The following is a 26720-nucleotide window of genomic DNA, read 5'->3' as shown; positions in this document are numbered from 1 at the left end:
ATGGCCAGGATTGCTGGCCAAGCTGCCCTCACCACCACTGGCTAAGGGGTGAGTCTGTCTATCCTCCCAGGGGTACAAGGAGAGTCAGGGACTATGAGTATTTGAGGGACTTAGTTACTGTCCAAGGGGCTTCTGATACCAACTGGTGAGAAAGCAGAACTTGGGCTGTAACCTACAGTCTATAAGGAGATGCTCCTGTCCTGGCTGAAAGCATTGCTGCAGTTGGCTCTGAGAGGTTCACGTATGGGCAGGAGGATTCAGTACAGCAACAGTGTAAAAGCTTTGGCTAGCCCTTTAGTGAAGGCCAGCTTTAAGGATTTGTAAGAATTAAGTGGGCAAGTTTCAGTTAAACTTAATAAACGTACATGAGAATTAATTGTTTGATATACTTCATGTGAGCATGCAAACCTCATGGGAGTTAAAAAATGAGGGAAGGATGCTACCTCCCATCCACAATAACAAAAAGGATGCACTTAGGTTTCACCCTGCCAGCTCAGCCTCAGCTTCCCCATGTCACTCACATACTCAGAATGGAGCCTGCATTTAACACCATGTTCAAAGCACTCTACCTACAAAGATTTCCTGCATATATTACTAAAATCATAACAACAATTAAAAAATTGCTGCTTTGGCACTAGGTCTGAAAAGGTGGAAAAGAAATCAATATAACTATACCTTGCAGACAAATCAGGAACTCAAGAGTATTTCACCTAAATATGAAAACTGGAAGCCTAATCTGAAACTTAAAATGGTAGAAAAAGCACACTTTCATAGCCCAAATGGATCGGTACACGTGCATGCACACACACTAAAAGAGAACCAGTTTTGTTCACTGTACATCTCTGGCCCTGACATTCATTAGTATTTCTGCGCTAACTCAAAAGCCATTAATTTCTCTGAAACCCACACTAATCCCTTTGTAGTGCAGATAATGGGCAGCCATTCTAGACTCATCTTCCCTTTCTATTAATCCAATCAGGGAGTCAGTGCTTCTGCAGCTCCAACTGCAATCTCTCTCGCTTCCATCAAGTACAGATGACAGTTCAAGCTTCTCCATAATAAGACAACTCATAACCTTCCCCCAGCCACCCCTCCTTCATCTGCACACAGGTTTGCTTGTCCTTTGTTGAGTTAGAGAAAGGCTATCTTTCCCTGCCTTTCACAGAGGCACCCCCCTCTCCCCCCTTCGCCCCACTCCTTCCCTTCAAGCTCCCGTGAATCGGCTCTACTGCCTCTCGCTCTAACTGGGACAGAACCAGCAGCCAACTTGATTAAAATTCAAATGTCTCGTATTGTTTAGGTCAGGGCAATAGATGCTGGCAGAGACAGGCTGAATCCATATGCTACACATACATGCACACCTTACAACCCTCTGCTCCTTTATCTCCTCGACATGCAGTAAGCCAGATAATACCTTTCCACTCAGAGAGCAAATGCTACCATCTCGCTCTCTCCATCCACCTTCCAAACAGAAACTGCATCTCTTTTCCTCCCTACAGAGACAGAGAGAGTAAATTGAGGAAGAGTAAAAAAAGGGAAATAATCACAGTAAATGGCCCACGCCTGAGCCATTTGGAGTTATAATTTCAAGGCAAGAGGAGGAAGAAAGCAGAGGGAAACAAAAAGAGACTCAGCAGCTGGGGACAGGGCAGTATCTTCCTCAGTGCCTCTTCTCTCGTTTGGGAACTGCCCACTTGTCCCAGCTAGGCACCCTGCACCGAGCACACACCTACCCCTCTCCACACTTGGGGGCAGTTGGTGCAACCAGCACCACAGGAGAGGGAGCCCAAATGTTGTCTCAGCATGTCCAGAAGATATATGCTCCTGAAAAACTGACTGTACTTGTGTCCCTGTTGGTATGGCAGGAAAACTTGCCCTGTTTTCCACCACTGAGGCATTTCTGATGACAGTAATACCAAGTAACTTGGGAAAGTGCAGAAGCAGAGATGCCTAGTTTCTGAGAGGTTTGTCTCTTGAGGTGGCTCTCCTCTCCAGATTCTCTAATGCCTAGTGAGAGATGAGCATAAGTTACAGAGTTTTTGTCAATAGCCCTCCTCTCTGATTTCCATAAAACTTAGCAGACGCCTTTGGGACCTAAAATGCTCTCAAATTGGGTCACCTGCTTGGTAGGGTTTGCCAGATCAGGGACAAACTGTGCCTCAGCCAGCGTGACTTAGATCCACAATGTCCACCCCCCTCCTACGTGAAAGTACAGTCTTTTCTTCCCACTTATTTTACCACCTGGGCCTGCAGGTGTATCTCTTTCAGGCAAGTCTATCTGATTCCACTTGGTCCTGAAATAATGGCACTGATATTTAGCTACAAATTTCCAGCAGATGGCTGTCCTGGAGCCAAATCTGGCTGCTTCTCCCAATGCCGCATCTTTTGAAGGGACTGCTACAGCAATGGGACTTGTAACGAGGCAGCAGTTTGCATTAATTCATATAAAGAAACAGCATCTCTCCCCAGAAGGGCATTCACTCTTTTTCATTTTCCTTAGGCTTATGGAAAGCAAAACCTGCTTTGAGAATGTTGAACTGGCAAACTCTTAATTTTAGATTTATGCGCTGCTAGTGAGGTTGGCTTAGATGTTCACCAAAAATAAGCTCCTCACTGAATGAGCTGCCTAAAGAGATGGATAAAGAACCTGAACAAATTATTCTTTATGTCTTTCCCTTCAGGTGTGGCATTGTATGAGAAACATACGAGAAATTCTGCTGAAGTCTATAGGATTCCGGCTGCCCAGCCACTCCATCCAATCCTTTTTGCTCCTCTGCAGCAAGTCAAACACTTGTATAGTGTTTGCTGAGCAGACCACCAGCACCCTGTGCATACTGACACAATGTCTGTGCCAAGGGGCAGTAGAGAAGGAGGTTGGATTCAACGTGGAAGACCAACCCAGAACAGGACTCAACTCTGGCAAAGACAGAAGTATGAGTTGAAAGCCATGGTTACCTACTACCAGCTAGGAGATGCATAAAACAGCAGCACTTGCAAAAGAAGTAAGAATATCAAATGAAGATGGATTTGCTGGGTTTTTTTATAAATTCACTCAATTCAGCTTTAAAAATAAGGAAGAAAGGATATAAAGTGAGTGTCAAAGCTACAAAAACAGGGTCAGTTCACATTAGGAGAGTTAGCTGACACCACTAAGGGAATGATAGCAACTAACCTGAAAATTCAGTTATGAAAGTCATCACAACATCACTGGAAGCAATCAGCACTGCCCCAGGAGATGAAAACTGTTCATTAGCTTTATGGAGTGTTGTAACTCCACAGCAAAAATCTCCATAAAGAATAACCCTCCCAACCAGAACAGCTTCATGACCAAACTCATCAGTGCTGTTTACTGTCATCTTCCTGCACTGTGAACTTATCCACTGTATGTGAGCCCCTCCCATTGCCTCCCACCACACTCCCCTCTCCATCAGTCTGCACCCTCCCACAGCTTCCCAGGCAAGGGAGTGGAGTAGGTCACATTTCCCTCCACTCAAGGCAGCTGCCCAGCCTAGCCCCCTCTGCTGCCGCTGCTTTCTGCCAGCCCCCCATGGCCCTTCCAGCTCGGAGGGTGCCCAAGCCCAGGGAGCAATCAGGAGTGAGCCTGCAGGGAGCAAGTGCTGCACTCTCTGAATTATGCAGCGGGGTTAGTGGGGAAGTATCATCCAGCAAGTCAGGTGATCCAAATTATACTCCCATTTGATACCGGGCAAAGTGCCTCACCTCTCTGTCCCCACTCACCCTCCCTACCCTTACTGTGTGGTGTATTTAAGCTGTAATCTCCTGGGAGAAGGGGCTATCTCCTGCTAGATGCACCACAGTCCCTGGCACTTATGGACCCTGCAGTGGATCACATTCTATTTTAAACAGCATTTTTGCCTCCTCAAATCTTGAAAGGCCCCAAATCTCTGCAGTACAGCTACCTTTTTCTTGACTACCTTTTAATGCTGAAAATAAATTGGCCACAGGGGCGGCTCCAACTGGCTTGATACCTCTGGGATTATTTCCAAGTGGTTTGAGGCTTCCTGCTCTCCAGAGGGGAAGGTGCAGAAGTGTTTCCGTACAGCCGCCTCTCAGATGGTAGGACCATTATCTTCTGCAGAACACCACAGACCTATAATGTTCTGCCATCCCAGTGGCAATTAATGGCCTATTGCTCTGACCTGGCTGCATAGCTTCTACATACCACAGACAAAAAGACAGTGCTACAGGGGTGTTTTGCAAAATCACAAATGGCAATTATGCTTCCGAAACCTCCCTCGATCAGAAGCTAGGCTTTACCTGGCCAACACCGGAGGGGAAGTGTGAAGGCTGCATGTCACACCTCTCAGGACCTCTGGCCATCTCCGTCTCTGCAGCAGCTCCCATACCTGCCACACCTCCCCCTGCCAGCTAGCTGCCTTTGCAGCTCCTCCCTGAGCAGGACAGCAACAGCAGCAACTGATGGCACTGCTGCCTGCTGCTCTGTGACCCACCACCACAAACCTGCTGAGCACACTAAGTACCACTAATGCTGCAGAGAGCACACTAAGTACCACTAATGTCAGAGAGCCAGCACCAGCCACCACTACTGCTGCCAAAGGTGAGGATACCTGGCAAACAAAGAAAACACCCCAACATAAAGTCAGTGTGGTCACCAGAATAAGAGAAAGCAGCACTGTAAAATGACTCCTCAGAACTCAAGGATCACCCCCCCATCCCCAGTCTCTGAACCAGTGGTGTGCCGCTCATGAATACAGATTTAGGTGTCTTACCTCTACAAAAACACACTAGAAAAGTATGTAATATGTACAAAAGCTATATGAAGAGGGGCCCAAGCCTCTCTTGAAACATACCCTGCACAAACTCTGCGTACAAAAATCATATCTTCAAAATGTCCCAAACGATGGCTAGGCTCCCAACCAGATTAAAAAAGCAATGTGAAGGGGCAGGGAAGGTATTTTTTTAAACCAGTCAGCCAAAAGAAGGAGGGGAAATCCCGGCCTCAATCACACACAGTAGATTTTAGGCTTGTTGGCCAGATTTAAGGCAGTCACCTTCCTCTGATACATTTATTTTGCCATGCCACAATGCTGCAAACACCCCGCAGGCTCTGCTTCCTGACAAAATATACTGCCAAAATCAATGGGGTTGGCTGAATACCTCCATAGCTGCTTGTTGGAGAGGGGCACAAGGCACCAGCCTTCTGCAGTAAGGACAGTTTGTCAGTGTGCAGGTGCTCAGCACAATGACAGCTCTGGAGTTCCCCAAGCTCACAGGCATGGCAGGCAAGAAAACCAGCCACCCTGGAAAAGTACTATAGCACCCACACTCCCGGGAGTGGCTGTGTTTGAATAAAAACATCCACATGACTATCAAAGCTAACTGCTCACACATTGTGTCTTAATGATCTAAGCAAGCTTTCGCTGGATACTACAGAAGCAGCATTCTCCCTTTGTTTGCCAGGCAACATGTCCAGAAATAAAAAAGCCTGCCTTGAATTTGCTTACAACTTCTGTCTTTGCTAGCTCCACTTACCTCTTGACACTGCTTTGTAGCACAAACAGAGTTCATTTCTAGCACACTAGCTGTTTTGCCAGCAGGCCTAAGGAGATAGTGCCCCAAAAGGCACAGCTTCTTTTCAGATCCTTTTCTTTCACAGCACATGGAAAGGATCCAGTTTCATTTTATTTGTATTATAAAAAAGCAAGCAGCAGGAACAGATAAGCTCATAGTAATAAATATACTATGAAGATAAGGGGAAAAAAAATGTGAAGAGTTAATCTACGCAGCAACTCGGCCAGCCTCGGAGGACTGGGAGACCTCTGCAGGCTCCAGAGGGAAGTCCTTTAACACAACGAGGACTGACAGGAGTGGCTGAAGTTGCTCTCAGTATATCATATGCATTCCTTTAATCCATATTAAAGCCCTGGAAAGGGATGTCTCCACAGGCTGCGGCCACTATGACCCCTTCAACCACTGCAGCAGCTTTTAGCCAACCTTAAAATACATTTTTCAGTCCTTTGTGGAGAATAATTACCAGTACCATATACGTGTATCAGCAACACCTGCTTTCTTGCTTTTGCTTTTCTCTTTTCAGCTCAGCTCACAGTAGCACCAACCTCTATGGCAGGCTCTCTTGTAAACACAGAAGGAAGAAATACCATCACTACCTTCTAAAACCTGCAGAGCAGCTGAACAGAACAGGTTAGAGAAACAGGTTAAAAGAGTGCATTTTTAGAGCACAGAAATTCTCCTTCCTTAAAGAAGGTACCCCTGCTTTCAAACATCCCATGTAGAAAGGCTCTTGGAGGGCACACAGCAAACACTGACAAATGCCTTGCATCTTTGCAAAAAGCAATAGAAAAAGTATGGGCTGAGCAGCTTAGAGGTACTGACTGCTGCTATAGGGGGGCTATAGGTACTGGGAGAGGTTCTTCAGCCACTCTTACTAATCCATTTCCTTCCCTTGCTGAGTCTCTTCTGTAAAAACCCATTTTGAAGAGACCTATGCTTCTGGCAGCACTGAGCACAGCAATGGGACTTTTTCCTGGTACCATAGAGAAACTGTGGAACAGATGAGCTACAAGATACCAAGCACCATTGCAGAGAGTCTAAAAGCAAGAGTTTTCTTCATGGAAATCTGTCAATTTCTGTTTTTCTGAAGAGTGCCAATATTGCTATGCTTCACAAAACTACTTTACAGATGTGAGGTCTTCACAGTTATAATTCACAACTACAAACTGTTTAACATGAAACCATAACCATAAAGAGTACATCACACTAACACAGTTTGTTCACTTTTTCTGTATGGAGAAAAACTTCATTGGATTAACTGCATTTAAACAGTGTAAGTGCCTGCTGAGGGGCTGGGAAGAGTACAACTGCACTCCACTGCTACTACCAAAGCAGCACACCTTGGGTACACACTGTGGTGGAGTGACTGTATCCTGGACACAACCAAGCTTAAGGAATCCCACAGTTATATCCACCTGTAAAAAGAGCGCGTTTCTTGTCTTTTCTCTTCCTCTCATGGTTGTATCACAGAAGGTTTTTTATCAAGCTGTTCTAGACACTGTTTTGAAGTCCTGCAATAGACTTGACTCTGGATACAGCAAGGCTCTTTTAGGGCTTCCAGAGGGTTGGTGTGTCTCCCTGGGGTCTGTCAGCTCTAAGCAAAGTGGACTGGAACAGCTGAAGTGGGAGCCACGGACGAAGGAGGACAGCACTGCAGACAGCCCGGCTTCTGAAAGCACAGAGACTCTCACCCAGGAGCAGGGGAGAGACTGCAGTATGCGGTCCCTGACTTCAGAAGCAATGGCATCCCACCAGTGCAGTTCCTAATAAAATTTCTTTGTTTGCAAGAAGAAGAAAAAAACCCTATGTCGTCATTTCCATTTTTCATTTTGCTACCTCTTATGAACAGTGGCATCACACTGTCTTGCATCTGTGTGTAAGGGAGAGGGGAATGTAATTTGCTTCACCCCAGACAGAGATGCAATGCATTAGGGTGCACCCCAATGTACTTTGCAGTTGCCTGAGCCCTGGGCTGATAGAAGGGAGACCAGTTTGGCCTCAGACTCTGCTGCTCAGCTGGATTGGTGACTTGCTTCTTGCAAACTGGGGATACAGTGGCAGTTTGAAATTATTCTCTCTGAGTAAGTACATGAACAGGTCTTTAAATACAGGATGGCTTAGGTATTTCTTATAGGAACAGTATACGTAACAGAACCCCTTCTTTTTCTGAGGGCTGCATGAGGAAATTGTGCCAAAAAGATTAAGCTTAAAACACTATCGGGAACAGGTATTGGCCTTTAATAGCTAGATTTTAATGGTGTTTCTGTGGGCATAAAAAGGTGTTACATGTTAAGTTAAACCCATGAGATGCCCAGGATACAGCTGACAGAAACTGAGAGCTCTGTCTCCAGGCTTCTGGGTGCATTCCTGTTCTGCATCCCTTCCATGGGAAGGACACAGAACAGAGACCCCACTCTATGGGAAGCAATGTATCTCCCTAAACAAAAGTAACAGCAGGTATACTTGCCTTTGTCAACCAAGAGCACCATTCTTTAGGATATAGCAACTATGTCGCAATGTAACACAATAACCTACAGGTTTGTGTATGTATATATACATACATATATATACCTACACATGTATATTTATATATGCACACATCCACAAACAAATTTAGGCATCTGCTTTTCATGCTCCAAAACAGCTGACTTATCTGGAAAACCTAATCCAAAAGCCTTGTTTTAACCCTAAACAAGCTACCTATTCATAACTGGAGTCATTCCACCATACACAAACATGCAGGCTTTCACAACCCTTTGATTATTAGAGTCATAGAATGGTTTGGGTTGGAAGGGACCTTAAAGATCATCTATTTCCATTTTTTAATTCCTTTGTTAATGCCTGCTTTTATTTAGACTATAAAATCTTTGTGGCACTAGCTGCTTTTCTTTTTCATAAGTGCCCAGTCCACTTCTGGCATCTACAAAATAAATCATGGAGATGGAGACATTGGGTCAGTGTTTCTGAAGCCCTGAGCACAACCTGTTCCAGTGCAGTGCTTCAGAAAGGAAAAGGAAAAAGTATCACTTGCTGAAACATCGCTTCATACAGCTCACTGGAGGCGCCTGCCTCAATCTGATAACAAGACTTCCTGTACCCCATCCAAGGCTAGCAGAGATGCCTTAATATTGACAAGCACAAATTGCATGCTTGAGTTTTTGTTAATTGTTTATGAATAGCCAGCGTTTCTTAAAGAAACAGAGCAGAGATCTCAGTCCTCACAGTAAAGCTTTGTATGCCCTCTTTTTAACGGCCACTCTTTAACTTTTATGAAAACTAGCTTTGTTTGGATTTGCCATTCTCCCAATAGCTTTAGCGTTCAAATTCTTTTTAGTTTGGGGAAATCAGGTAAGAAAATGAAATGACCAGAAATACAAAAAAAGTAAATTATTTTTTCCCCCCGAGTCAAACTGAACAAAATAGAAGCAAAAAGTAAAACAAGCTTAGTTTTTCAAACCATGAAAGGAACAGAAGTCGAGATTGGTTTAAAAACTGATCCTTAGGCAGGCAAACAGACAGAGCTATATCAAGGACAACAGAGCCCTACTGACTTCTATCCTCTTAAGAGCTACCTCACAGTTGTTGGGGGGGAGGGTTGTGTTTTTTAAACATGCAGCTCCTCTTTCAAGATAAATATTAAAAACAAATAGGAAAGTCCTCATATCAACAGAAACAATGAAGCACCAGCACAAACCTGTGTTTCCCTGGATGTCCTCTCCCTTGGTTAATGCCAGGTAAGAGAGCAGAGCACAGTTATTGTCCTGACCAGGTGCAGGTGGCTGCTGCAGGGAGGTGCCCGTGAAGACCACTCCCCAGTTTACTTGGCTGATATCAGAGCGTGACCTGTTGTGTCCTGGCTTGAATGTGGAGGCTTCCTCATTCTGTACCAGGATGTCATTCACCGAGCGAGGCCTGTCTCTCCTCCGCTGGCAGATACTGAATATGTTAAAGGCTGCGGTCTCCCCTTCCCCTGCCCAAGCGAGGTTGTCAGCCGCTGTTCCTCTCTGCACCATGCAGTGGTCTTTGGCAGGGAATGCTGTCTGAGCTTTGGTTTCCAAGAGGCCATTTTTGCAGTGATCCCAGATGAGGCTACTTTTGGCTAAGGAGGCAACGTTCCTCAGATTCCTGCTCTCTGTTATCTGATCAAATACCTCGTGCCCAACCAGTTCAGGGACCTCCTGTACACCATATACCTCAGAGGGCTGCACAATCTTTTCAAGCTTAGTATCAAAACTATTGAAAAAGTCTTCAGTTACTTCCAAGGCAGGGCTAATGTCATCAACTTCAAGAGCCTCCATATCCCGTGCTGCTGGTGGGCCCAAGGCGTTGCAATGTGTTAAGAAGATACCACATCAATATCCAGAGAAAGAGCTGTTTCACATCTGTCCTTGGCACACCATTAATTTAGAGGCAGTGGGGCAAATACATTCACCAGCCACAATCCTTAGTGGTAGAAAGGAACCAAATCAACCCCTCTTCAGATGGGAGACTTAACATTCACTGATCAAGTGGGCTACAGTTCATTTATGAAATAAGCTCACAGTGATGGAGAGTACCTGTAGAGAAAGCAAAGCAAAATATCACATCAGTAAGGGCCTTTTCCCAGATAAATATGTTTAATCCCATCACTCCTTTCACAGTCACAGTCCCCTTGATTTTACTTCTCCTTCATTTGGCACCAAGATTATTGTGTACGAAGAACCCCTTTGGGGTTTCTGTTGTTCACTGTGTGTGAACTCTGTGTATTATCACTTCTTGAACTGGAACCTGCAGAGAGCAGGATGGGGTGCCAGATAAAGAGGAAACAAAGTGATGCCATTTATTAACCAAGCTTTGGAAAGCTGCACTGAGAGGCGGTACTGAATAACATCACAAATGCAGCCACCTACGGAATGCTTAGTACAGGTTCCCATGGGGCTGTAAGAAAAAGTTGAGAAACGAAGGGTTAGTAAAATCAGCCAACCAGCCTCAAATAGTTTGCCTTTTCCTCCCAGACTGCTTGCGCTCCCAATTTTAGGAGACCAGCATGAGTTTTACAGCAGCTACTTTGCCTACTTGCCTGCATAAAAGGAACTGTGATATTTGCCTAATAAATCAATGCTATTAGGCTGCTGCAGAATGCTGCAAAGAGTGTGTCTCTAGCATATCACTGGGAACCTAAGTGAAACCATGTGGCAACCTAAGGCCCAGAAAGACAATGCATCCTACCAGCAAAACAAAATATACCATATCCTGCACCGTCACAAATCTGCAGATCTTTACTTCCAAGCTGTTGACTCATTGGGCAAAATGTAAGAATAGCAAAGGGCTTTAAAGCTAGAACTATTGAAGAGCTCCATTGATCCACCTGAGCTCACACCTGTGACGAGGAAGGAAGGGGGGGTTCTATTCCCTGTGGTGCAGTAAAGGGGCATCTCATTGCTGACTTCTGTCACACCAAACCTGCTGCCTTCTCACCTCTCCCTCTTGAAGCTCCATCCACAGTGCTGCCATGCTCGAGGGAAGTGCACAGTAGGTATGTTTAAATTGGGGAAAGCAGTCAAATGCATGCAAGTTGTTGGGACTTGGAGACTGAGCATTTGCACTAGCTGGAGAACAGCTCTCACAGCTGCTAGGAGAAATCACAGTACCTAGAGCCCATATATGCAGAACAGCCCAAAGTCTGAGATCTACATCCCAGTTTTGGCCACATCAGCTCAAGTCCTAGAAGCAGCAAAGCTGCATTAGCTCAGAGTTCTGCCTAGGTTAATACACTTAACAGAACTAATTAGCCTGGGCAGGGCTGATAATTAGCAGCTCGTTAGCTTGTGAATGCTGCTGAAGTGCTACCAGGACCCATGAAGATTTACATTTAGCAGGAAAAAACATCTATTAAACAGCATCAAACACAGATAATACTTCTATTTAAGGTTCTTTTTTTTAATACAGAACAGTCTATCTGCCTGACTTCTATTAGCAAAGTCATTTTAAATAGGCACCCCTTCCTATAGCAAGCCAGAGTGAGGAAGGAGGCCAGCAGACCCCCAAGATGGGGGCACAGAATCCTGTAGCACAAACCAACCCCCTCTGCAATCACCCCTAGCATCCTCCCATCCCCACTTCAGTTGTGGCCAGCCATGACACAGTTGTGTTTGAAAGCAGCAGCTCACCCTCCCTCCTAACAGGTCAGCAGTTCAGACCATGATCTCTGCAAACACACTCCAAGGAAATAACTTTCAAAAGCAATAAATAATCACATACATAACTCTGGAAACTTCAAGCCTTTACACTGGGATCTTTCTCTCCTTATCTCTTTGCAAAGATTCATTTCACTAGCCTCATAGTAAACCAGGACAAGGATCAGCTTCAACAAGTAAACGTAGAGTAAGACACTGAAGGTAGACCCAGAACTGCAACCAGAGGGTTGAACAAAACAGATCTGGAGTGGTTTCAAATCAGAACAGTATGGGAACAGACTCTTTGCAAAGCTGTGCAATAGTGCCAGTTGACGGCAGTGGGAAATAAAGTCATCCCGGACACATCTGCATTGTCAGGTTAATGCTGCACGGAGTTCGCTCTTGAAGCTCATTCCTGCCAGCAATCCCAGAACAGCGTTCTGCTGCCTGGTACCTTAGAGCCTGGGAGCTCCATGAACAGGCTAAGGGACATGATGTTGTGCAACCTGCCCACTTATTCTACATCCTCCTACAGCATGTCTTCAAAGCAAGAATGATATTTTGAAGTTGCAAAACTGCAACAGGCATTCACTTGAACAAAACCAGCACTAACACAATCATATGCCAACAGTGAAAGCTACAGGCTGGCCCATTCAAAGATACTGCTTCGCAGGGGCTGGCAGAGAACAGCCTTGCTCTCACTCAAGGGACTGAAGCAGTAATCACTCCAGAAGGGCTTGTGAGATGCCACTGAAGCATTTCAGTGGTAGCAGATGCAATGTTGCTCTGTTCTTTATATCAAATCATTAGGAAAGGTAGAAAGCAAGGTGAAAAATATGACACTTACATTTGACAGGTTCATTTTTAAATGCTGGAGGCTTCATGTGGCTGCATGTTTCTTTGGATCCTGTGAGACTGTAGCTATCCAGCATCATGCACCCAAGTGTGGTGATGCCGCACTACAAACTGACCTCACATCCAGTAAGATGCTGAATCACAAGGTCATGAGAAGATGACAGGCCCCTGTATCACACAGTTCACAAATTGCAGCACTCATAGCTTCCAAACTAGTCTGTTTGCCCTGCTCAATAAAGATGCGAAAGGTGACCTCAATGGTGGCAGGCTCATCCCTTCCTACACCACCAAGAACCTCCTTAGATCAAAGAAAGAGCTGTGCCAGTAATTCCCACTAGTGCTGGGATTCTGCAATCACATATCCTCTATAAACACAATTTGGCATTTTCTGACAGTGGCACGCAACATAAATTTAATTCAGACTTCTGCATGGATTTGGTGCCAAATGAAAGCAAACTTTGATATGGCAGCAAACAGCTCCATCAGAATCTCCTCCAAGAGGGAAAGCAGTGGAAATTGCTTCCTTCACATGAAGGGGAAAAAAAGGCAAACAATAGGATAGGATGAACTCCTTTTAAATTACTATAAAATGTATTGCATTATGTATTGTTTCTTGGAAACGCCTGAAATTTTCCAAAGACATTCAGCCTAAGGCAGTGAATAGGAGAGGAGGAGAGATGCATCAGCCCAAACTACTAAAGACTGCCAAGGCTACAGTAAGCAGGGATTTGTTAAGCGAAGCAGAAAACTAACAGCTCATCTAGGCCCCGGAGAACTAGTCATATTGAAGAAAAGGCAAAAGGAACATGGTACACTGTAGTTAGCAAAGACTGCTGGACACAGGGATTGCAGCAGCTGAAAAACATGCTTTTCTGTACATCCAACGCAGATACAGCTTTCGTCCATAAATGTGCAGCAGTCCGATAATTAATGTGCACTTACAACATGAGTGAAGTCTTACTATCATGAGTTTATAGTGGCCACATTACTCATATGGCTGAGGTAAACAGCAAGGATTGCTGATCATGCCATGTGAGACACTGACATTCAGTTTAGTCAAGATTACTTCCCTTAAAGAAGCCACAAGGACTTAACCTAGGTGACAGCACAGTCTGACAGCAGAGAAAAATCATGGACAACAAACGCCAAGGAACATACACTGGAAGAGATCATTTAACTTCCTAATGTGCTTTTCTGGATCCCCACAGGCCATGGAAAATACCTAGGCATCACATGGCAAAAATGAAAAAGAATGGAAAAGGCAAGGGTAGAAAGCAATCTTGCAAGTGATATATACCACCACAACAGGCACTCGCTATATACCCCCAGTTTACACATTATGTTCAGGACTGTTCATTCTAGCTCAGGCAGGAGAGAAAGCTAGAGCCAGCATGTGTTTAGGAACCAGTGACTGAAGAGAACCATTTAGCTCACCAATCCATACAAAAAAATATATATAAAAGAAGCACCTTTCAGTCTGGTTTCTTAAGGAAACAGGGTTTGTGCCACCATCCTGCCTATCTGCCAGTTATTCTCCCTCTCTCTCTCTCTCTCTCTTTTGAGCTGTAAAGGTAACTTCAACTAGATGTGACAAAGCAGTAGTGTGATGCAGTTTTTGTTGTTCAACACTGGACAGGAAACAGGCCCAAACTCACCCTCCTGATAATGGAGAAGCTGGCAAAACTCGGTCCCTTATCCTTTCTAGGAGGCCAGTGCCACCACATGGGTCTCTCCAAATTAACGACAGCACAAGGGGTTAGTATGAGATGGATCTGAAAACACTGGGAAGCAGAGGGGGAAAGCAGGAAGGAGGAATAGGAGGCATCACACAACTTGATAAGCAGTCTTGCTGGTTTTGGTGCTCACAGGACCTCGTCTTCAGCACACAGGTAATTGAGATGTATAAAACAATAAGTGATACACACCAGATAAATAGGGACTTCCCCTTTTCTCTTGTATTTGGAGAGAGAATTAGAAAGGAACAATCAATGATGTTCAGAAGCAATGTGTTCAGGAGGAAATGCATAAACGAGAGAGGAGCTCTCAGCCAGCAAAAGATAGCAAACGGCAGGTAATATTGTTAAGTGTCCCCCAAGTCTCATTGACTCCTAGGCTCAAATTCCTGGCAAAGATTTGGGTGCTTCTGAGATTTTTATCTCAAGAGCACAAGAGGAGTTTTACAAGTTACCTGTATGCAAATAGAGAGTAGGGGTGCCTCAGCCACTGGAGAGCTTGTCCTATCCCCTTCTCAGCACCCTGGAACCTGCTGTGGGAACCAGCTCTGCTTATCTTTGCACTGCATTGTAACTGTGGGCTGAAACTCCAATGCCAACAAGGAAAACAGAAAGAGACGTTCTTTCAATTGGATAACAATTTGGTGGCAGAGCAAATTCAAGCAGCCTCAGGGACCTTTATTTCTATTATGTTGCAGGCCTGGACCACTAGAGCCCAGTTTATGGGCTGTGACAAGCCTGGTCTGAACAACAGGTCATCTGAAGAAAAGATGGATGGTACAGCCTCTTTGAATACAATCTACTGGGGCTGGAGCAGCTGGTACCTAATGAGTTTTTCTGCCTGTCAGTCTGAGCAATCTCAGCCTGTGATCTGAATGTCTTCCAGTGGCACATTGAACAACCACAGCCTACAGGTTTTGCTGCTACAAGGATTTCTGACTAGCTCTGTGGGTAACAACAGCCAGGCATTGCCCAGAATCTAAATGGGACACACTTAGGTCAATGACAGACTCTGAAACCCAGGCTCTGCTGTGCAAAATCCCTGAAAAAATCTATGAAGCTGAAGACTTACGTGCTACCTCTCAGTTAAGAAGTTGAGCTGTATTTGTCAGGTGGGCACACCTGAATGGGTAGAAGACAGAATGAGGATGCACAGATGGCTGACTGTCACACACAAAGTCTTTACCATTGTCTACGCACTTCTATACATTGCTGGCGCAGAATGCTTGCAGAAAAAGTTGAAGAAGTGACAGTGACCGCACATTGCAAGGTATTGCGGAGTGCCCTCTTTCCAGCATCCCTCTGCTGTAACTAGATGGCAGAGGATGCTTTATTTATTTACAGTCTAGCAAGGCCAACGCAGCAAACGTTCTCCATCCTGTTGTGACCAGAAGCTCTTTCAAAGCATGATGGCACCTAAGTCTCTCCCCCAGCCAGAAGCCCTCTCTCCCTTAGCTGTACAGGAAGCATAGTATCACAGCTGCTGCTGTGGTTGAAGCCTCAGCGCACAACGTCCACAGTCAGATCCATTGTACTGTGTGCCATCCATATGAAACCAAAGAGCAGTCCTGGTTCAAAACACTTACACTGCTAGCAGTTATGAATCCCATGCATACAGTGGCCAGTTCTCTGAGCAGCAATTGAAAGCTGCACTCCTGCTTGCCTCTCATACTCAATTTGGAGCGGCGACTGACAACTAGGAATTTCATAACGGATGATTGCAGGGAGAGAGCATCAGCTGGGACATCGTCCCTGTGCAAGCTATCACATTTTCTTGTATCCTGGCTGTATTTTCTTCCCTCAGCACAAAGCAGGCCTTCTCCCCACACGATTCCAAAACTCCAGGTGACCTACTGCTGTGTACACTGAGTGAGCAACAGAGCACACGAGCTTGTTAGATTCACCATTTAAATGTCTGGATGAAATTTACAGTGCCTCACAAAGAAGATAAAACTACAAGAAACTTTTCATATGGAACAGGGATCACAGTTTCAAAGAGACTGCCATATCATAGTCAATGGTTGATTCAACATGGCCTGGATAACTGTCTTCAGATCACATTTTTAAAGCACCCCTTCAAAATCCTCTTTCCCCAACACACAACTGATAAATTAATTGCTTAAAATTTTCAGATTATCCCAATTTTCAAGTGTCTCACACAAATACCTTCTGACTGATATTCCTGCACAAGACCACTGACAATATTGAGGAAAAGCTCAGGAAAACTGGAGAAAGGGGCTTTCTGGTCAGGAATGCTTGGCTATAAGGACAAAGTGCTAGAGAGGATAACTAGGAATGTAACCATAACCATTTCCATGTTGCAAAACCACCTGTTTGCTACAGCCCTTAAGGATGAAATCAACTGCCAACATTTATCAGTGAAGAAGAGCTCCCACATCCTGTCTGCTACACCCAGGCAGAGGCAAAGAGCAGGAACAGCTGCAATTAAGTTGCTGCCTAATTGCAGATAAGCTGAAAGACAACAGTGATCTCTTCCACACTACAGAAAACAAAACCAAAAATATCAAACTAGGAAAGCTGAAATTAAGAAAGAGGTGAAACCAGGCAGAAAGAAGAATGCCATATTCTGTGAGGGAAGCAGACCTTAAGTGAGGATACATGAGTCTTGCTCTGTGAAGCATAGATTTTCCCCAGCTGCTGATCCGATCCAGTGCTTTTAACAAGGAAGCTCCCCAGGCATCCTCCCTGCTTGGGGAACTAACACATCACAGCTACAGAACAGCTCATCCAGTGATGAGCACACAGTAATGAATAATAAACATGCTTATAGTATACATTATCTTTAATTTTAACTGCACTCTGGAAACAGTAATTAAAACGCAAGAAACTCTAAGCTGAAAAGCGCACAACAGCCTGCTGCCCCGGAACAAAGTGGGTCCAGAGGGTGAGGAGGACCGAGCAGTGGAGGAAGATGGACCACAGAACGCTTTTCTTTCCTAGAGACTGACTGCTGTACCACTCTCCAGAGATCTTATAACTGACTCCTTTGCCTTGCAGCCATCTGACACACATCCCTCCTGGCTAGGGAGCATCACCGAGTAATGAGTGGCTGTATCACTTCCCGTGGATGAGTAACCATTTGAAATCTCAGTAGCTGGACTGGGACTCTGGAAAGGATGAAGGACCCTTAGCAAGGAAAGGAACAGAAAGCAAAGCAGACTGACCGGAGGGGAGTTAGCTGATGATGACACACAGCCCAGGCTGCAGGCCAGCCAAACCCATCAACATGTGGGCACCTTCATAGGTTACATCAGATTAAAATCCAGACTATGCCCTTGTGCATGCTGCCTGTTGGCTGGCTGACCTCGCAGGGAAGGATGTCAGGCGTAGGGGAACAGAGGCTCTCCTGAATCCTAGCACTGCCCCGGAAGATCATCTGGATGCAAACACCTCAAACCCACACTTCAGGCACAAAATCCACGTGGACAAGCGGAATGAAGCAGTGCAGTGATTTGGCCTGAGGCACAGATGTGTGGTCTTAAACATACCTGTAGTCTCAAATAACAACCCAAGGGAGGGTCAATGATTTCTATTTTCATTTGCTTTGAGTGTACAGGTTTGTCTAAAGTTGTATAACTTGCATTTTACATATTTCCCTTGATGACAAGAATTCCTGCCTGTTCTGCCAGGCAGACTGACACCACAAAACAGCCTGTTACCTCCCGATTTCAGCACAAAGAGTACAGAGACTGTCAGGGAACTGGGTATCCAAGAGGGACAATACAAACCTCCTCCAGTACAAGAGGAAACATGATTGAACTGGACATTCAAGAAAGAGCAGAAAACATGACTCAGTCTAATATTTCTGGTTGTATCTGCCATGATGTACCAGCTTGTCTCCTGCCAGGATGGGGGGGAACTTTGTATATGCCAAGTGAGATAAAACTTTTTTTTTTTTTTAAACAAACATTTCTGGTTAATGCAAACTGAAATTTTACAAGTATCTCCCCACTCCACACTTTCTAGAACTACACTGAAGGGAAAAGATAGCCAGCCCTTAAAAGTTTGACTTTTTTTTTTTTTTTAAAGAGATCAGAAATTAAGACATTTTCAGTTTGTCCCTGTGAGTTCTCAACACAAATAAAAGGCACATTTTGTTCTTGGGGTTGTTGCTCCTCCAGAACTCATTTACAGAGACTGCTGGAAATCAGGCTGCTGAACTTTCAGCTGTTGTAATGCAGCAATATCGTAGTGCACCCCAAGGTGGCTGCATTTAAGCAATGAAGGACATACAGAAGGGGGACTGCCAGCTGAAGGCATTTATCTTCTTATAACTAGGACTCAGAAGATACTTTAGGACCTTTCTAGATGAAGCACTAGCTGGTATAAATAGCAATATAATAACTGAATCCTTTACCATCCATGCCAGACTACACAATTAATTTTTACTTAGCTCTGCAGGGTAGTTTCTTTGAGGCATACCAAGCAGGAAGCAATTCAGGCTCCAGCACAGCCCAGTATGACCCCACAGCTGGGAATAACAGCTGCCATTGCCCCAGCAGCCACAAGGAGGGTAAGAAACACAGTATCTCCCACAAGAACGTGGGAGACATTTCTTCCCTGAGATCATGGCACAGCCATAAGGAAATACACTTGACAGCCAAATCTGTCCAGCACACAGCTTTCTGAGCAGCCCTGACCTGTGACTGTAGCCAACTCCTCCCTCTAACCATAGTACCCAAAAAACTCAGCTGGGACAGTACAAGCCTTTCTACAGTGAGACTTGGATTTCCCATAACTATTAGTGGTTGAATGCTGACATTGATGGAAATACCGTGTTTAATAACAAACTCATTTTGAACCTCAAAGTAAGCCCTCCTCTTGTCTTTCAAACAGCCAGGACCACAGTGGTTTGGCACATTAATTATCAGAGGAAGAGGTGCAGGGGAAGGAAAAGAAGCAATGATCCAAATAATGCTGAAGTTCAGCAAACTACCACAGCAACCCGAACACTCAGGTCCTGGCAGCCTTGCCACAACAGCTAACCCCACAGGTTGGTTGTAACCACATGTACCACTACGGAGTCGTGTGACTACTCAGCACAAACGCTTGCTGTTTTCCAAGCTGAACGATAACTTTATTACAGCAGATCTTAGTAGAGCCCAGTAGAAACCTCAAAACATCTAATGAAATTGAAATGTTAACACATAACGTGATTTCACTCTGATAAGGTTCTGCAGGAATGAATGATGCATAGAGCTACCGCAGACTGATAAGATCCTTCATTCTACTATATAGTGCCCTGTTTCACATTTTAGATTTCTGATTTTTTAAATCCTAAATTTAATTCACTAATTTTGGATAAATAAGCTTTGAAAGCGGCAAGATGAAAACTACTTTTGCTTAAAGTATATGGGCATTGGTCCTACTAAGGTTCAGATGCTTTCTTATTCTTACATACTGCGACTATCTGTAGTCACTTAGTGGGATTACGCAGTGCCTAGAATCAGATTTGCCTGTACGTTTTTGCAGGATCAGGGCCATAAGCGCATAGTTGCAGAACAGAAAACAGGTCAGGAGCAAGTCATGATTCCTTACACAAACCTAGTCTCGAGTTTCTTCCCTTCCCTTCCCTTGCCATGCCAGTGATCCTAGCATTTCTGCTGATGCTCCTCCAGCTAGTGCACATTCCCTCATAACATACACTCTCCTGTCGGGCCTATTGGATTCCAGAAGGTATAATTCCACCGGCTGTGTTTGGGCGCTTGCTCCGTACCAGAAGCAATTTTACTGCAATGTAAGAAGACCACGGCATTATGTCATACTCTGGACTATTAAAATAGAGCGCAATGCCTGCTCGCCGTGCCTACACAGACCGGAGAGCTCCATTCTACCGACGGGGAGCAGCCCAAATTCCTGCCGAGATCGGGAGCGGCTACGGGTGGGGGAAAACTAAAGCACAGGGCCTTTCTACGCACACGGGAACGTGTCTTTCCAGATGGGCACATGACGACAGACGTCTTCGTGCTACAAACGCAAACACAGCCGCGCCCGGGTCCTCGCACACAGCCCGCGTACGCGCTCGGCGGGCGGGCAGCACGGCGAAGGCGGCGGGAAGCCCGGCCCGGCCCGGCCCGGCTGCCCGGCCCGGCCCGGCCCGGCTGCCCGGCCCGGCCCGGCCCGGCTGCCCGGCCCGGCCCGGCCCGGCTGCCCGCCCCGGAGGGGCTGGAGAACCTCGCAGACCCTGCAAGCCCCGCACCGACCGCGGACCAAAGGGGGTATTTACCTGCCGCCCGGGGGCCGCGCTCTGCCTGTGCTCCGAGGAGGGGCTCCCCGCGCTCGCCCCGGCCCGGCGCCGCCGGCGCGCAGGCACGGCCCGGCCCGGCCCGGCACGGCCCCTCCTCGCCGCCGCGCTGCTGCCGGGCGGCGGGGCCGCGTCCTGCCGCAAAGCCGTCCCGGCCGCCGCGGGAAACGGCTCCGCGGCACCAAGGTTCCCGCCGCCGCCGCCGCCCGCCCAGCCGGGAGCCCCGGCGCCCGGGGAGGCCCGGGCGGAGGTGGCCCGGGCGGAGGTAGCGGCGGCCGCGGGCAGCCCTGCGGCCTTGCGCCAGCGCTAGGAACGGCGGGAGGGCGGCCCGACCGTCACCGCGTGTCCCAGGAACCCGCAGCTTCTTATTTCCCCTTATAGAAAAACCCTGAGGTTTTCCTATATAGACGCAAGGGGTCAAATTGCACCTTTCCACGTTGAAAGCGGCTGAGATTCTCAGGGAGCTGACGCTTGACTTCAGGACACCTGGAAAACGCAAAATCCTAAACGGCTTTTTAACAATCCCCGGGGCAAGCACACTTACCGAGGCGTTAAGGGCGCAGGGAGCAGCACGGCGTGTGAATTCCTATCGCCACAGGGCACCAAAAAGATCTCTGGCACAACCTGTTACCCAAAGAAAACAAAAAGTTACAATTACACATCCCTTATTTCATTGCGATTCGTTTCATTGGGGTAGCATGGCACCCCACCCAACAACACCTGTCCTGTAAAAACAGCCTCATGCCGAGAAATACCCACGTGCAGATTGGGGATGCACCTGAACTTTGACGTCCAGTGTACGCAGACCACTTCTGAGTAGCACCGTGTACACGTTTAAAATCACGGGCGCTGCGCTCTTTCGCCGACTGTGTCCCAGGGGAGTCAGCAGTGCTGGGCTGAGCAGCAGAGACAAGGTCAGTGCTGAAATGTAACTGCACGAAAATGTGGTGCTGAACTGAGTCCGTAAAGAGGATTCACAATCCACAACAAAAGGCAGGTGTTAGGTTAGCTTCCATCAGTAGTTCTTCTTCTCATCCTCACACACCAACCATTTAGTATATACTGCAAAGTGTGACTGGCACAATTAACGAAGTTGTGTTTGCGTGGTTTATCTCATTTCAGTGACAGCAAGGATGAATGAGAGCCTTTGGCACAAAAAAAAAATACCAGGTTATCTGACTGAAAATTAATTAATCTTGGCCTTTACAAATAATATATTACTAAAGCACCATACATTTCAAGTCCTGCTCCTAAAGATGAATGGCTTCTTCACTGGGTAACAGTCAAAGATTGATCTTTTTATTCTAATTCAACTGTATGCACCACAATCCCTCAAAGGACAAGGCAGTATCATCACTTGCCATGTTATTTATCGCCATGCAGCCTTTTCTCAAACAGTACTGAGACATTTATCTCTTGGGCTCCTCAGAAGGAAAGAGGCTCTCCAGGACTCCTGGGTCTGATGATGCTTCAGAACTTTGCCTCTGTGCCAACTATGAACACAGAGTTCCCCAGGGCACGCTGGTCCATCACCTGTGAGAACATGAATGTCAGGGGAGGAGAGCACGTAGGCAGTGTGTGCTGTGCTCAAAGAGAAGTGTAAAAATCTATCCCTCCCCTGGTTCTGATTTCACTGCTGTGTTGAAGAGAAATTGCCTGTGTTGAACATTACACTCATACTTAGGTAGTTTTCTGGGAAGTGGCCCATGTATCATTTTCCACCTGTAGTGGAAAAGTGATTTCAGGCTGCAGAAGGGCATAGATATCATTTCTTTCTAGGGGAGGACAGCAGAGAGGCCTTGTTCAAGAACAATCACCCTTCTGCTCAAAAACAGATTGCCAGAGACACTTGGCAGCCATAAATCCGGAAGGACAATAACCATGCACCATGAACCCAAAACAATCCCAGTTGTCCGAGCAGCCAAGTCAAGTCCCAGGCATTCAGTGCAGTCAGGCACTTTTCCTGCCCCCCTCTCTTTCCTACAGCCCAAGCATGTCTCATGGGGCTCCTTGGGACCCCATTTGCTAAACACGTCCAGGCATTGCAATGGTTTGCGTTGTGCAATCCCCAGCACTTCGCTGTGCGGGAGATGGGAAAGGCACCTCCTGTTAGATGCTTCCCTGGGGCTGGCTAGCACCAAGGCCCCCCCCCCAAACTCACAGCATTGCCTTGTGCACTGTGGGGGTCTGTAGAAAACACCGTGTTCCCCCCAGAAACAGGGGGAACACATAGTGAAAGAGGCTGATACTGGTCTCTTAGTTTTGTCCTTCTCAGCCCTGTCCTGGTTTCAGCTGGGATAGAGTTAGCTGTCTTCCTAGTAGCTGGTACAGTGCTGTGTTTTGTGTTCAGTATGTGAAGAATGTTCATAACACACTGATGTTTTCAGTTGTTGCTCAGTAGTGTTTAGACTATAGTCAAGGATTTTTCAGCTTCTCATGCTCAGCCAGGGCACCTGACCCAAACTGGCCAATGGTGTATTCCATACCATGAGACGTCCCATCCAGTATAGGAACTGGGAAGGGGGGGGCAGGGAATCGCCGCTCGGGGACTGGCTGGGTGTCGGTCGGCGGGTGGTGAGCAATTGCCCTGCGCATCATTTGTACATTTCAATCCTTTTATTACTACTGCTGTCATTTTATTAGTGTTATCATTATCATTATTAGTTTCTTCTTTTCTGTTCTATTAAACCGTTCTTATCTCAACCCAGGAGTTTTACTTCTTTTCCTGATTTTCTCCCCCATCCCACTGGGTGGGGGAGGAGAGAGTGAGCGGCTGCGTGGTGCTTAGTTGCTGGCTGGGGTTAAACCACGACAGCCCCCTAAGGAGTATTTTTCCTAGCTCTAGGTATTCCTAACTCTGTTCTTATCTGCTGGAAACCTTTTGCACAAAGGTACTGGGATGGGAACACTTTCCATTTCCTAGGCAAAATGCAATTAACATGCACCTTTCTTACACTGGCTGCTAGGGAACAGTTTGGGTTCGAGTTTTTAATTTTCCATTCTGTCGGAGAAGCACTTTATAAACAATTGTCACCATTTTATTGACAGGAGGAAGAGATTCAATCCCCTTTCTAAATTACATTTTTATATCTGCAGTCCATCACATATCCCTCTACCACAGCATAAAACAACTGAATCTGAAAACAGGTGACTGCGTTTTCTTCCTCTAGTCTAGTAGAGATTTCTCTTCTTGCAGTCTGTGTATCAGTGGAAAAAAACAAATTACCAATGTTATCCTTCAAAGCTGCAAGATAACATGCTTTAATTCTGAAGAAATATGAACCTTGGAAAGATTTTTGTTGTTAATTACTCTATATATTTAAGAATGCAAGTTCCAGATTCTGCAATTTTCATTGTTTAAGCATATCACTGTCCTCCAACATGAAATCACAAGCTGTTTCAAGCAGGATATCCTGGATAAAGACATGATGGTGGCTATCCAACAGATCCTTCCACACAGCTTGACTTCCAGCTTTGTCCCCCTTGCTCATCAACCATCAACATAAGGCCCAAAACTGAACAGAGGGCATAGAGCCATCTGGTGGTTAACCGTACAAGGAAATAAATTGTGCCCTGAATGTCGACATGATGAAGACATAAAGGAAGTCATCTTCCTTCTACTTGGAATGTCTCAAATGTCCACTTTTTCTTAGCTTTTAGATTATGGTTCCGGAAGTCTAGAGAGTTAACACTGAAAGAGGGAGAAAATGGCTCTATCTCTTAACACTAGAAACTTGACTTTGCTGCTTTTCTTGTGGGAGAGTTTGCAGGTCCGAGCACTCTTCTTTAGATCTGAACATCTCCCGTGAGTACAGCAGAACCATCTTCCAAAGACCAGATCATTGTACCATGTATTCCTGAGTTTGGCTCCTGCTGATAAGAAACCAGACATCTTTCTCAAACTGGGAAACTCTCAATAACCCTTTGGGCACATCCTTTGCTGGCATAATGTGGAAGGAGCAATACGCGTTTATTGCGGCCATTGACAGACTTGCCAGTTCCCACCAGCTGAGCGTTAGACCCACTGTCTTTCCCCGTTGCCTCTGAAGAAGGGGCCTTTTTCACACGTTTTAATTACTGACTCCCTACATAGAAGCTATTACCTCACAGAAAGGCCGTTAACTGGCACATTCAGCACAAGATGAAGCCTTTCTGATAATTGTTCCTTGAGTTCATGTTTGTGAAAATAAATATCATCAGATGATTAAATTAAACACGGCAGCCAGCCCAGCTATACACGATTTTCACTTATCCTGCAGAAGGGGAGATCAAAGCAAAAGGCTCAGGTAGAGTTATTCCAACTCCTCCAAGTTTGGTTGACAGCTACCTATTGAACACACTAATTAGCTTCCTGCTTGGGGCGTGCAGCAGAAAATTAACCCTCCCGAAATCGGGCGGTGCAGCCATTTTAATGCTCTGTAATCCGCTGGATGCAGAGGGATGACCGTCACCTCATTGCCTCTGTATGGTAAAGCAGGAGCACACGATTCTGGCTCCGCAGCCTCTCGGGCCCCCGTCCCCCTGGGTGTCTCGCGTGGGTGCGAGGGAGACCCGTGCCCGGGGAACACGCGGGAAGGCTGGAGGCCCTCCTCTTCGTCAGCCCTGCGGGGCTTCTGCCTCCCAGCCCTTCCCTCCCGGTGAGCGGACGCGCCCCCGCGCTCCGGCCCTGAGGGGCACCGGGGCTGTCGCCAGCGCCCCGGCTCGGGCGCTGCTTAAACGGGGAGATTTGTTTCCGAGGTGGAGCTTCGCCCAGCACTTCCCCGCTTTGCTCTGCCGGGCCGCGGAGGGCCAGGGGGGCGAGCGAGGCGGCGGGCAGCGTAGCCCCCTTCCCGCGGCGGGCGCGCACACCCTCACAAGCGGAGCGCTCTGCTATTCTTCTGCTAATGGGATTGGCACCGCTTAAAGCAGTCTGCGAGGGTATTGTCTGCAACCGCTGCAAGAGAAACATTATTCAAAGGCCATTCAGGCCCCAAAAGAAGCGGCAGAGCAGAGTAATTATCGGAGACTCTCCATTAACGAGGGCATCTTTGCTCTTTGTCTGTGCCGGTTTAATAAGGGCCACTAATGGGGCCGGGGGAGGGGCACGCTAATGCTTCTAAACAAACCTCCTTCCCTTCCCCACCCCCGCACTCTGAGGAGAGCTGCCTTTATGGGCACTGACAGCCGAGCTGGGAGTTACCATATTGCAGAGTGACCTTCGGGAAAACTTAGTGTGAACCCAGCCGCTTTCAGCCCCATCCCCACCGAGCCGCTGGGAGCATCGTTTGGATTGCTGTTCTCTTTTTAGCCTTTCCATATTTCCCGGTTCTTGCCAGGCCCCTTTATACACCCCCCCACCCGACCTCTCTCATGTCATCTTGTGACCCTTCATGGCTGGACACGACGGCACTGAGTGGCAATAATGAGGGACGACAGTGCAGATTAAGTTCTCGCAGCCAAACCTGGGGCTGCTGTCCGTTATCCAGCAGCTGCGACTGGGAGCTGCCGCTGGGAAGGCAGGACCCGAGCAGCCTCCCCTCCCCACACCGCTGGAGAAGGCAGGCTGGGATCTAGCACAGGCCAACGTCTCCTACCTTCTGGCTGTGGGCACTTTTCTGGTGATGGAGAGATGGACTGAGCCAAAGCCAGCATGAACCTCCATCCCGAGACCCTTCAGAGCCACTTTCAGGAGCATGCAGCTAACATTCTTCTGAGGGCTCCTAGACTGTCCCCATCTTCAAACACCAGTTGTAAGGGGCCAACTTCTGAGGCAGTTTGCAATGTTATAGGGTCAGATGCACGCTGGTTGCTTAAACAGTGAAATGTGGACAAGAGGCCTCGGGAGGTCTCTGCAAAAGACAGCGTTCGAACAGTGAACTGTAATGATACACACATATGTGAATAATGAATGATGTGGCCTTTTTCAACTACAGTGTGCAAGGTGTTGTGGATACAAGGTTGAGCACTGCTAGACTCGTTTTTAGCCAATGAGGAATCTAAGAACAATAAAAGGAAATTATTGTCCCCAAGTTTGCGCAGGTCTTTTACTGAAGCCAAGTCCTGGACGCTGTGCTATTCTACCTCACCTTCAAATGATGCACCTCTAACGGACAGTTGTACCGTACAACCAGCCCACGGACTGCAGAGACAAAGCAGTGCCTGTGTACCTGTATGCGTGCA

The 26720-nt window shown here is 46.6% G+C and overlaps 1 protein-coding gene across 11 annotated transcripts in view; it reads right to left on the bottom strand.

Annotated features, from left to right (window-relative positions):
* PLEKHM3 (pleckstrin homology domain containing M3) overlaps nt 1–21180 on the bottom strand; it is a 126439-nt gene extending 105259 nt beyond the window's left edge. For 9 of the 11 annotated variants that reach the window (XR_012650444.1, XR_012650445.1, XM_075028188.1 and 6 more), the window contains exons 1-2: nt 20544–20864; nt 9248–10109 (exon numbers count right to left, since the gene is read on the bottom strand). Coding sequence is in view for 9 of the 11 variants with exons in the window: in XM_075028188.1 (XP_074884289.1) it covers nt 9248–9851 (604 nt within the window). In the remaining 2 variants the exon portion in view is untranslated. Of the gene's footprint in view, nt 1–9247; nt 10110–20543; nt 20865–21105 lie in introns of those variants that run through there. The other 2 variants (XM_075028186.1, XM_075028185.1) reach the window with 2 other exon arrangements.
* Between the last annotated feature and the right edge of the window lie 5540 nt (nt 21181–26720).

This window comes from Buteo buteo, chromosome 5, assembly GCF_964188355.1.
Source record: "Buteo buteo chromosome 5, bButBut1.hap1.1, whole genome shotgun sequence".
Classification (NCBI taxonomy): domain Eukaryota; kingdom Metazoa; phylum Chordata; class Aves; order Accipitriformes; family Accipitridae; genus Buteo; species Buteo buteo.
Note: the sequence above shows the minus strand (reverse complement) of the source record. Positions and strands in the feature narration are given on the sequence as shown.